At 36.8% G+C, this 13313-nt stretch overlaps 2 protein-coding genes across 3 annotated transcripts in view; both read right to left on the reverse strand.

Annotated features, from left to right (window-relative positions):
* Positions 1–1027: 1027 nt before the first annotated feature.
* LOC105717251 (developmental pluripotency-associated protein 4-like) lies at positions 1028–2465 on the reverse strand. Its single transcript, XM_064365049.1, has one exon. The coding sequence runs from the start codon at positions 2138–2140 to the stop codon at positions 1259–1261; it is 882 nt and encodes a 293-aa protein (XP_064221119.1). The 5' UTR covers positions 2141–2465; the 3' UTR covers positions 1028–1258.
* Positions 2466–6649: 4184 nt separating this feature from the next.
* Positions 6650–13313, reverse strand: part of QSER1 (glutamine and serine rich 1) — an 83227-nt gene continuing 76563 nt past the window's right edge. Inside the window, exons 11-13 of one of the 2 annotated variants that reach the window (XM_064365048.1) lie at positions 9677–9829; positions 7802–7897; positions 6650–6790 (exon numbers count right to left, since the gene is read on the reverse strand). In XM_064365048.1, the coding sequence (XP_064221118.1) occupies positions 6650–6790; positions 7802–7897; positions 9677–9829 (390 nt within the window). Of the gene's footprint in view, positions 6791–7588; positions 7898–9676; positions 9830–13313 lie in introns of those variants that run through there. The other variant, XM_064365047.1, reaches the window with a different exon arrangement.

Here is a 13313-nt window from a genome sequence, read left to right on the forward strand (position 1 = left end):
TTTTTGTATGTCAATTACACCTAAGTAAGTAGTTTTAAAAAAGGTATGATCCAACCCACACCACCAACTAATAAAGAAAAAACAAATGAGTAATGCAAAAGAAAAATCACGTTTCCATTTACTCCTACTTTAAGAACACTAACAATAATTTGCATGCAGTGAATAAGGTTCCCTAAATACAACAGATGAATTATTTTCTATACATATTTATTTATGGAGAATTGGTTAATAAACACATTTTAAGTTCAATATATTATGTATTTCTGAGTGGGGAAGCAATCTTAAACACTTTAAACACCAGAAATATACAAAATTTTAAGTGAAATAATACAAAGTGCCTTGTGTTTTGATTCTGTAGTCACAACATAAAAATCTCAGATTAAGAGAACTCTGAAAAACATTGTTTTGAACACTAAGAATCATGTTTTGGGGGAGGGAGAGAATTAGCAGCCTTTCTTTGCCTTAAAATACTTTTTATGAAATGTTTTATGAAATTGCAATTGGAATGAAGCAGCTCCTAAAGTCAACAGTGTCCAGAGGAGGAAAAATTGAGCCAAGGAACAAACTACTGTTTTACTCAACTCCTTTCAATGCTCAGCTGAAGAAGTTCTCACTTAAAAGAGCTGCTGAAAACAGGCACAGTGGCTCATGCGCGTAATCCCAGCACTTTGGGAGGCTGAGGTAGGTGGATCACTCAAGGCCAGGAGTTTGAAACCAGCCTGGTCAACAAGGTGAAACCCCATCTCTACTAAAAATAAAAAATAAAAAATAGCTGGGTATGGCGGCAGGCGCCTGTAACCCCAGCTACCCAGGAGGCTGAGGCAGGAGAATCACTTGAGCTCAGGAGGTGGAGTTTGCACCGAACTGAGATCGCACCACTGCACACCAGCCTGGACAACAGAGCGAGATACTGTCTCAAAAAAAAAAAAATTATAAAACAGAACAAAACAAAACAGCTGCTGAAGTCTTCTCTATTTTAGAAAGGTAGTATGAATAAGTTTTTCTACATATTAACTACAATGTATGGTAATTTGTGAAATGTTTTTCCATTTTTAAATGCAAGAGTCTATCTTATCTCTACTCACAAAGCAACAGGCACTGCTAGGGGTCTTAGGCTAAGATCTGCCACCCCAGCAATCTGCATGGCCCGTAAGCAGGTATGGAGAGGATCAAGTTCACCTGCCAGCAGCACCACGGAATCCGACTCTCCAGCCTTTCTGCCATTAATTACCATAGATATGGCCTTTTTCCTGATATTCTATTCCCATTGGAGGCTTTTTATTAATACCTTGTTCCTGTGAACACATTTGGGGCACAACATATTGTCTTCAAGATGCAGGGGTGGAAAACTGGAGGCAGGAAGCAGGAAGAGCGCACTCACTCTCCCTTCTTGCTTTTCTGGAACCCAGGCTTGACCAGCATGAAACTGCGGGTGCACCCAACCATCTGCATCTGCAGGAAGACTTTTCCCATGGACCACACACCACCTGACACCACTGGCTTCTTGTGGAGATTCCACTGCCTCTGGCATCCTTGCCCTGGCTGAAATTCTTGCCCAGGAGGCCAGCACAGCCTCTGGGGCAGAAGTTGTCACCACAACTGTATTAAGTCCCTCAAGAGCAGGGGGCCCTTCCAGAGCAGGCAGCCCTTCCGCAGGGGGAAGGGCCACTTGAGGAGGCCGTGTCCCAGAACTCTGCAGGCACGCTTTCCCTTTTTCCACCTTTAATTTATTTTGCAATGACTTCCAGACTTTGACCTCTTTTGCTGTGCTAGGGAAATCCTTTTGGTTTGGGTAAGCAAAGGCACACAAGCGCTTATATGCATCCAGTTTCTGGCCTCTGGTGCTCAGCTTTAATTGCTGACACCAGGTCCGCACGATGTCCCGGTGAATCAGATTATCAGGTGGCACTTTAGAGGGTAAGGGAGGGATTGGTATCTTCTTCTGAGGTCTAGGGTTATCATAGTCTGCCTTCTTCTTAGGGCAGAGCACTTTGTCACTTTTGACAGATACTTTTCCTTTGGTTACCCCCTTTGCTGATGTTCCCGGCAAAGCAATCGTGTTTGGTTGATTAGAAGCCTGCTGATCCTCTTCCCTCGCCTTCTCTGTGGAGGTCCCCTCCTTGCCTTTTACCTTCTCCATATTCGGACAGGAAGTGGAGCTTGGCCAGATGCTTCCAAAATGGCCCCTGGCCCAAGATTCCACTTTTTTTTTTTTTTTACCTACTCAGTAGTATATAGAGATGACAGAAATACCTTGATATTATCAATTACTTCGAGCTGTGCACTGTTTTCAAATAAAACTAGGATAATTTAACGGATTTACAAGTTAATGGACTTAAAACTTTTTTTTTTTGAGATGGAGTCTCGTTCTGTTGCCAGGCAGGCTAAAGTGCAGTGGCAAGATCTCAGCTCACTGCAACCTCCAACTCCCTGGTTCAAGCGATTCTCCTGCCACAGCCTCCCGAGTAGCTGGGACTATAGGCACGAGCCACCATGCCCAGCCAATTTTTATATTTTTAGTAGAGATGGGGTTTCACCATGTTGGCCAGGATAGTGTTGATTTCCTGATCTTGTGATCTGCCCACCTTGGCCTCCCAAAGGGCTGGGATTACAGGCGTGAGCCACTGTATCTGGCGATTTATAACTCTTTATAGGTGGAAAGGACTACAAGAGTTGTATCTTAAAACAGAAACTCTTAAATTTTATATTCTGCAATTGTCAGCTAAGGATGTATAATTCATCAAATACTGACTTAAAATAATCTGAGAAAATGGGTGGGCCCTATACCATTTGTAACTAATAACTTTGTTTAGGTTGTTTGAGGAATCTGTAACATGATGATTTTGGCTATATGATACCTGTTTTCAATTCTTAAAAACAAACAAAACACCCAAACATTCTGATTTTCTTGTTTAAAAAGTTGTTTTCATTTTAATGATCTGAGTTAGTAACAAACAAATGTACAAAATTGTCTTTCACATTTCCATACATTGTGTTATGGACCAAATGAAAACGCTGGACTACAAATGCAGGTTTCTTTATAGTCTTAACTTCAATTATTGTCACTTATAAATAAAGGTGATTTGCTAACACATGCATTTGTGAACATAGATGCCAAAACTTGTACACGTAAGTTAATGCACAACCAAGAGTATACACTGTTCATTTGTGCAGTTATGCGTCAAATGCAACTGACACAGAAGCAGTTATCCTGGGACATTTCACTCTATATGAAAAGCATCTTGGAGAATTGATTGAAACACAGTTTAAAACAAAAATTGTATTCTATAAATACAATAAAAGTTGCAACTTGCACATCTGAAGCAACATTTGAGAAAGCTGCTTCAATAATCCTGCTGTTATACTGGTTTTATAGGTGTATCTCCAAAGTCATGGGTTGGGATATAGCTGCTTTAAAGAAAATAAATATGTATATTAAAAGGAAAATTATACTTTAAAAATGTGAGGAAAGCTTTGAAAACAATCTTAATCTATGAGTCCATCTATGTATTTTCAAGTTTTAGAAACAGAAATTTAGAATTTTCAAAGTAATCTGAAAACTTTATAAGCCATTTTAAAATAAGATTTTGTTCCCCCCATCTTACCAATGTTTCCTGTTTGATAGTGTGATACAGAAATGGGCAGTTTCTGGTGTCAACTTACTGTGCTAATTCATAAATCATTATACATTTATGACTTCAGCAGCCACTCATCTGAACTAGTAATAAACACCAACACAAACTGATTTTTTTATATTAAATTATTTTTAGATCTCTAAAGGTAGGAAAATCCAATCTTTCTTAAAAATACTTTCCTGGGTTGTGGCAACATGTGCTTTACCTCTTCAACTCTACCTAACACCTAAAGTTATTTCTCTATTATAAATTTCAAATTCCCTGGCAAGGAATGTAAATGCTAACCAGCTAGGTATTTATAGTCATGCGCTGCAGAACAACTTTTTAGTCAAAGACCACATATTTGACAGTGATCCCATAAGATTATAATACCATATTCTTACTGTCCCTTTTCTATGTCTAAATACACAAATACCATTGTGTTACAACTGCCTACAGTATTCAGTACAGTAACATGCTGTACAGGTTTACTATATAGCCTGGGTACGTTGTAGGCTATGCCATCTAGGTGTGTACACTATGATGTTTGCACAACGGAATTGCCTAACAATGCATTTCTCAGAATGTATCCCTGTTGTTAAGCAACGCATGACTGTATTAAATTCATACAAAGCGATAACTCATGAATGGTTGTCATAATAACATTTCCATTTTTCTCTAAGGCCTGAGGTTGATGTCTTTGCCTATGCTCTATGGATCAAATGAGAGAACATGATGCAGCTAAACAATAGGGTCTCTTTGAGGCAGTATCATAGACTTGGCCTCCCATATTGTAAAAACCTTTGTTGTACTAAAATGAATACAACTGTAAGCAGTTTGAGGGCAACTGCAGTGCAAAAGGAAATGGGTTATTTTCTATGGGAAACATAAAATTAACCTTAAAGAGATATCTTTGTTTGCCATGAGGCATATCATGAAGAAAATGTGGCTAGTGAATTCAAACATTCACTCCAAGAGCTACCTAAATGTAAGGTGGCTTTTAAAAATACTTAAATTATCAATGACTCAGGAACGTAAGCTGGAAGAGTAATATAAAGATATATATTTACAATGCTACATTAGGAGATGTAGTTCCCTACTCTGCACTTTGGAAATGAAAGACATCAATTCTACCCAGAGTCAATACTATCAGAAAGAAATACGGCTGCTTCCTACTCTTCTTCACTTGGAAAATTCATTTTATGATGCTCCCACCGTTGACACTCTGCGTCTCTCATATGAGTTAGGCAAAAATGAATCTAATAGGTTACTTTTGTTTTCAAAATAAACCACCCAAACAGGTTTTTTAAAACTTTCAAAAATAGAACATTTAACCCTTGAGAGAAACTTCTATTACTGAGTACCTAGTCTAATGGCAAGTACAGTATTAAGGATTATTGCTTTTAATAAGATAACCATCAGAAATAAATATGTAAGCTTAACTCAAATCCTCATTTTTCACCCAAAGCTACAATGTTTATTCTCAAATCGAGTCACATTATTTTCAATTCTTTGCCAGTATACTGAGGTTTTAAGTATAAAAAGTTGGCCTGTTAATTCAAAATCAAGACAATAGCAATAGCCATGTGTCTTATTTGGGCATTAAGCAGTAACACTGCTTTCTTGATAGGATTTAAGGCACTAAATGGTGGTAAAATAAACAAAAGGATGATGATTAACTTCTTTAGAATCCTAAAAAAGGAGATAGTTTAGAATGACACTAGTAAATCTTTTTCTCAAACAAATAAGGCATCCTGTTGGCAAATGCAAATAAAACACAAGGTCATGTTGAACCTAATACATTCACTGTCTCAGCTAAACTACATGAAATGCTACCTATCAAACCTAAGAAAGCTACAATAGTGTGTATAAAGGTTGGAAAGGCACCAAAAGGAGAGCTCTACAACTTCCAGTTCTAAGAGTTAAGGAAGCTGTGTTTAACACTGCAAATAGTCTAATTATCAGTTTTATTCTTCAAAATGTAAATGTAGTTAGATTTTTACGTCGACAAGTTAATCAAGTGCTAGTTTAGTAAGAAGTTTATTTTATGAATTAGAAAATTACTGCAGTGTTAAACACAGCACTATTTATAAAGGTAAACTAATTCTAGCACTGAATGCATATTCTGGATAACACTGAAGCAAATCTGTATGAACAAAAATGGTTACCTCAAGATAGAATTCACAATAGAAATTCAACATATAACTAAATAAGATTTACTGAAAGTAACAAAAGGTGTTGTAGAGATATATCCAACATAATTATAACCACAACATTTTCCTTGTGAAAAATACAACTATTAGTGAAATAAAATGTACAATTGAAAATTTCCAAAGGAAAAAACACAGTATAAATGAAAATACTTTTCTTTGCAATAGGGAAAATAGTATGTCATTGTTTTTTTATCACAATATAATTTGACACAAAAAGCAGTCAGAGAATTGCACCAATTCCACATCCAGTTTCCTGAACATGTTAAGAGTAAAAGAAGTCTGTAAAGCAGAAGTTTCCAAATTTTATATTTTAAATTGATGATATTCTTATACAGAATGTCACATCACAGCAGACCTGTTTACATAATGTACAATATTTCTGGTTTTGTGGCCAGATATGAGTACAGACATATGCTTTCTGCCACTTCTCTGTCATTCTGGTATTTAGCCAGAGTCAGAAAAAAAAAATACTCGTTACTTTAAGTGTTATTTCTCTAGCAATAAAGAAAAATTATACTTAGTGCATGCTTCATCATTTGTCAAAAAATGTTTCTGAAAATAAAACTCAAGTTACCCAATGGTTTACAATATAGAAAAATCATTCATTAGGTAAAAATGTGGTGGGACTTAGGTTCATTTCCAGAGGACTGACTTCCTTCCTAAAGGTAGCACCACTGTCCTTCAGCAGAGGTGGCGATGACAGTTCCATGATGGAAGTGGCCGGCCTGCAGAAGACCACTACTTGACAGCTGATTATCTTTGACCACCCCATATCTGCCATTTCATTAGTGCTATAAAAAAGATGGGACTTTTGTGGAAAAGTTAGGAACACTTCTGCTGTACATGATTTAGAAGTTCTCCAAATTTTTCAAAGAGGTCCTCTACCCATTTTACATTTTTCATACAAAGTTGAACAATTTCCTCCTGTCCTAAATCTTCATTTTTTTTCTGCACCGAAGAAATCTAAAAAAAAGAAAATTGCCATATTAGCTTGTACTTATCACTTCATACTTAAGTTCACCTGCAAGTACTGATATTTTATTTTTTCTTAATCCCATCCATGGAGAATGATGATTTCACATAAATCTGGGTGACATCTAATCCTTTCATCTTTGGCTCCAAGGGGGCAGAAAGGAAGGCTAGAAAAAGTACTTCAAACTTTCTCTATTTCTTCCAATTGTGTTAGAACCAAATGACAAATTTTGGAGCCGATTCTCCATTTTAGAGCATTGCAAAAATAGTCAACCTATTTTGCATCACCATCTTTGCTTTCTCCTTTGCTATATAAACGTTAGATTTATGAGCATCTTTCCATACCAGAGTACGGTCAAACACATTAGATAAAGCCTTGGGCCAACTTAACCCTTTTTAATTAAAAGAAGTGACAGTGCTGGTCAAATAAGGTAGTATTGTCTACAACCCTTTAACCTGTCTGTGGAAATTAATGCTTATTATATCCCATCCATGAGGTGATATTTTGTCATGTATAATTTCTGAACAATGTAAAAGCTACAATTATATTTTAACTTTCAGTTTTTCATGCCAAGGCACAAAACCCCATTTCTCTGCAACTAAGTGAGATAAGGCCATTCTAAATAATAAGTAAGGCAGTGAGATATCAAAGCAGTGACTGAAGTGAATTAAAGCAACATCATTATACACTGTGAGAGAACAAAATGCAATAACACATCATTTATTATGGCGATGTAAAGCAAGCACCAGCAGCTTCCAAACGTTACCAACTATAGCTCCTATAGGAGGTAGTGAGGCTCAGGTAAATCTGAGCACAAAACATAGCAGAGAGACTCAGAACGACAAATCATCGAGTCATTATTTACAGAATACATAGGCAAAATATATACACACATGGTATTTCACAATTCTCTTTAAAACATTCAAAAATACTATAGCTAGAATCTCCTTAATATTCTGAAAAACATACATTTCTTTTTTAAATAAATGAGAAGAAATTACCTCATCCTTACATATCAGATAAACATGATATTTATAATGATGGAGTGAATGATATAAAGAATACAACTGTATTTTCTCTGGATCGACAGCAAACTCCTATAAAAAGAAAAAAGTTTATAGATAGATTTCATGGAGTATCTGAGTAAGAACACTTTGAGGAAAATAAAGTCTCAATGGCAATGTTAAAAATGACTTATATGGGTAGGTATTAACTTGTGTTAATATGGAGAGACTTATTTAAAATAAAAACTTAGATTATATTTTAAAATCTTATTTATCCTGAATATAAATAGTATTATTGAAACTTAAGCATTATAGGAAAATTTAAACAATAAACATATGACATGATTTATAAAATAAAAGCTCCTTATAATCTGCTTCAGAGCTAAACAAGGTTAATGGCATGTTATATATTTTTTAATGTTTGCCCCCTAGGTATAACATGTTAATGACACTACTTTTGTAATGAGAAGGGAATCATACTATACGTATTGTCCAGCAACTTTTCTTCTTTCTTCCAACTTGTTTTTTGACCTAACTAAAAATTGGCTATTTTTTCATTTAGTACATATAGCTGTCCCTCCCCATCCTCCCCAAATATAAACTATATGAGGGTAGGGACTTTTAACCAGTTTTCACTGTTGTATCTCTAGTACTTACAGCTGTATGTGGCATACTGTTGACACTCGAATTTTTTTTTCAAAGAATGAACAAATCTATCTCTTTATAAAAAGCATATAGTATGACATTAGGTGGCTCTTTATTTAACCAACCTCACACTGGTGGCTATTTAACAAACAGCAATAATTGGATTGCTCTTATAAACAATTCTACAATGAGCAAAGGCATGTATTTTTATGCATTTGTAAATCTGTTTCTATGGAATATATATATACATATATTTTTAGACAATGTCTCATTCTGTCATCTGGACTGGACTGCAGGGGTGCAATTTTTATTTTTATTTTTCGTGACAATATCTCATTCTGTCACCCAGGCTGGAGTGCAGGGGTGCAATCACGGCTCACTGCAGTCTCAACTTCCCAGGCTCAAGCGATCCTCCCACTCAGCTTCACAAGTAGCTAGGACTACAGGTACATGGCAACATGCCTGGCTAATTTTTTTTTCTCCCTCCAGGGTAGACATGGGGCCTTGCTTTGTTGCCAAGGCTGGTCTTGAACACCTGGGCTCAAGTGATCCTCCAGTCTCAGCCTCCCGAAGTGCTGGGAGCCATTGTGCTCAGTCCTGAATACATTTTTGCTGTGAAGTTGGTATGCTGACAAACTGTTTTCTGAAAAGGTTATAACAATTTATACTATGTTTGAAAATGAGCAAATTCCAATTTTAATGACTTTGCAGATATGAAATAAACATTTCATCTTTTTATGAAATGTGTTGTGCACACTCACTTATCTATGTGCCTGCATATCCAATTATAAATATACTTGTATTACAGGTATTAGATATGTTAATGGGTTCGAATTAGCCATTTCACAATGTATACACATTTCAAAACATTTTGTACATAATAAATATATACAATTTAAAAAATAAAAAAACTACATGAGATCCAATGGGTTAAAAAACATAAAAAATACCTACAAATATATAAACACAAGCATGAGATGATTTCTTCCATATTAGTTAATTTAATAAATTTGTGAGCACATATTATATGCCTGATGCTATGCTACAGAAAAAAAATAATTAACACTGCATCCCTGTGCCTCAGGCCAGAGCTGCTTATTCTTACCTGAAAAACCTTCACACTTAATGACAACATAGTAAAATATTTGCTTGTTTCAATGTTTTACGTTGCAAACTGTATTAACAATTGGAAAAGGTATAGTTACATTAATAATCAATTACACTTACTTGTGCAGATTTAGTGGTTGTTTTAGAAGTCCTTAGAGTTTTCTTATTATAAGCTTTGCCATTCATTTTGATTTTAGAAATAGAAGTTCCTCCACTCTTTGCTTTAGAATCTCGAGTAATTATCGTTAGTTCAGGAAAACTTTCCAAAGCATTCTGTAAAACAATGAAGCAAAATAACTGACACCAAAAGAAAACTAACCTAAACTACTTACAGCTATCTAAAATTTAGACATGTGTGTGTGGACAAACACCTGTTTGCAGAGGGGTGTGTGTGTACTGATGGGATGTGGTAAATATTTATATACACATATACATACATATACATACACAGGGGAGTTAAACATGGTCACAAGTTCTTTGCAGCTCTTCCTATTGGATATGGAATATATTTCCCCATCCCTTGAATGTGAGCCAACTCTATGACCTGCTTATTTAAGCAACAGCACACCACACCACACTAGGAACCCTGAACAGGGCAGAGAGTTCTTTCTAGTAATGTGTCTCTGGCTTCAAGGAAGGACAAAGAGAGACATATTTCACCAAAGCCCTACCACTGAAACCACTGCTCTCCCCCTGAAACGTGGCTGGGCCTTGCTATAAAGAAATCATCTGCCTCTGGTGAAAATGAGGACAGAAGAGAAGTGGCACTGTAGTGCTTCTCTGGCTTCACTACTTCTCTTGCTTATTTTGACTGCCCAACAAGTACTTGTAAGATAAGATCCTAAAACAAAGCATGATGGGTTTTTGACAGTGGTCCTGTGGCAAAACCAATTCCACTCTATCCTTTAAAAGTCATTGGTGGCTAGGAACAGTGGCTCATACCTATAATCCCAGCACTCTGGGAGGCCAAGGCGGGTAAATTGCTTGAGGCCAGGAGTTCAAGACCAGCCTGGCCAACATGGCGAAACCTCATCTCTACTAAAAATACAAAAATTAGATGGGTGTGGTGGTACATACCTGTTATCCCAACTACTCAGGAGGCTGAGGTAAGAGAATCGCTTGAACCCAGGAGGCAGAGGTTGCAATGAGCCAATATCATACCACTGCACTCCAGAGTGCAGTGGGTGACAGAGTAAGACTCTGTCTCAAAAAAAAAAATAAAAATAAAAAGCCATTGGCATATCTATGGCCTTACCTACTTGGCAAATCATCCTGCCTGACTGAAAAGCTACAAACAATAACTGAATGATACTTGTAGCTACATTTAACTAGTTTGATTATGACTTTATAAAAATTAAATTGAGCTCCTAATCATTTATTATTTTGACACTAAAAATGTTGAAGTCCTCCTATTATATTTATGATTCAGAATTCAGTACTCATTTGATAAGCTCAACTGTTTTATAAACAGTCACAACTTTTAAAGCCACTCTTCTCCAAACTCATCTATTGTTTCCGAGTACCTGGTATTGGGGCCATGAAAATGGTACCTTTTTAAAAACAGGCAACCAAAATTTTTCTTAGTATAAGTGTAGGAGGGAACTAAATTTCATTTGATAGAAACAATAACACTTTTGGCATTTTCTACCAGAGGGAGCTACCATCACATTCTAGCTTCACTCCTTTCTCAGATTATTTGTGCTCTTATACTCTGGTGTTTTCCATTTAAAACATGCACAGACTTGACAGTTTTTGGATCCAGAATTACTATTTGCAACAAATAGAAGTAAGACTAAAGATTCTAAATTTGGAAACAACACACTTTAAGTCAGTGGAGATGAAAGAAGAAAATCAAAATCTTTCCAACGACCACAGATGCCTAAGATGATCTGAAGTACACTGATTTCAGAAAAAGGGAGAACACATCATTACCCTGAAAAGGCTTCAGGACTCCTAACATCACCAAGATAAAGCACACTAATTATTTATAAAGAACAGAAAATCTTTCTTAATCTAGTATTTGTAATGTTTTACTTCAAATCATTCTAACTTTTAATATTATATAATCTGACTTTGAAATGCAAATTGCTAAGGCTGGGCATGGTGGTTCACACCTGTAATCCCAGCACTTTGGGAAGCAGAGGCGGGCAGATCACTTGAAGTCAGGAGTTCAAGACCAGCCTGGCCAACATGGTGAAAGCCCATCTCTATTAAATTACAAAAATTAGCCAGGTGTGGTGGCGGGCACCTGTAATCCCAGCCACTCCGGAGACTGAGGCAGGAGAGGCAGAGGTTGCAGTGGGTAGAGATGGCGCCACAGCACTCCAGCCTGGGAGACAGAGTGAGACTCTGTCTCAAAAAAAAAAAAAGAAATGCAAATTGCTTTATGTGACAATTATCAGAATTAATAACTAATAACAGAATTAGAAATCTCGTTAGAGAACTGGTTTGACATTTCTATAGTGACTAGTCAAACCTAGTAATTTTTAAGATTTAGTAAATCTTTAGAAAATACCTATCTAAAAGTGTTCCTTTGTCTCCACAAAATACGGTATTTCATTTATTTGAAGGCAGCAGTTAAGTAGAAAACACTGGACTAGGGCCAGGCGCTGTGGCTCATGCCAGTAAATCCCTGCATTTTGGAAGGCTGAAGCAGGTGATCACTTGAAGTCAGGAGTTCGAGACCGGCCTGACCAACATGGTGAAACCCCGTCTCTACTGAATATGCAAAAATTAGCCGGATGTAGGTGGTGCACGCTTGTGGTCCCAGCTACTTGGTAGGCTGAGGCAGGAGAAACTCTTGAACTTAGGAGGTGGAGATTGCAGTAAGCCGCGATCACACCACTGCACTTCAGCCTTGGGGACAGAACAAGACTCCATCTCAAAAACAAAAACTGGACTAAAAGTCAGGAGACCAAATTCTTAGTACTGGATTTCGTACTAGCTTCTAATTTTTTTTTATCCTCCTGCAAGTACATGGCAGTGAAGAATAGATGACTAGTAGGATAGTTTAGTGTCATTTAATTTTGAACTCAATCTAATGGCCTCCATTTTCACCTAATTGAAGTCAATATTTACTTTTACATGGAGTTCACATAAAATAGCGATGTGAAAAAGTTAAACAAATGTATAATATCTTTACCATCAATTAAAAAATGTTCCCCAAGGTAGATATAACCAAATGGTTCTCAATGTGATATTCTACTTTGAATAAAGCTAGGGAGTAATCACTCTGTGATTCTCTCCCATGTGCATGTTAATAAATTCGTGCGCCTGTTCTCCAACTGAAAAAAAAAAAAGCTCAGCCGGGCACGGTGGCTCACGCCTGTAATCCCAACACTTTGGGAGGCTGAGGTGGATGGATCATCTGAGGTCAGGAGTTCGAGACCAGACTGGCCAGCATAGTGAAATCCCATCTCTACTAAAAATACAAAAAGTAGCCAGGCGTGGTGGCGGACACCTGTGGTCCCAGCTACTCAGGAGGCTGAGGCAGAGAACTGCTTGAACTCAGGAGGCAAAGGATGCAGTGAACCAAGGTTGTACTACTGCACTGCAGCCTGGGTAACAGAGTGAGACTCTGTCTCAAAAAAAAAAAAAAAAAAAAAAGGCTAGAACATTTTTAAACTTTAAGTAACTTCTATGATAAATTATCTAAGTTTAGATTAGCTTTTTTCTATATTTCTAACACCAAAACCAATTTATATTGACAAGATATATATTAACAGAATTACACATATTTCCTACCTTTATTGTAGCC

This window comes from Aotus nancymaae, unplaced genomic scaffold (genome assembly GCF_030222135.1).
Source record: "Aotus nancymaae isolate 86718 unplaced genomic scaffold, 86718_ANA_hifiasm-v0.15.2.pri h1tg000059l, whole genome shotgun sequence".
Classification (NCBI taxonomy): Eukaryota; Metazoa; Chordata; class Mammalia; order Primates; family Aotidae; genus Aotus; species Aotus nancymaae.

Bases quoted from the DNA above. Each gene is read 5' to 3' on its own strand.
- LOC105717251 (XM_064365049.1), bottom strand. From the start codon at position 2,140: ATGGAGAAGGTAAAAGGCAAGGAGGGGACCTCCACAGAGAAGGCGAGG.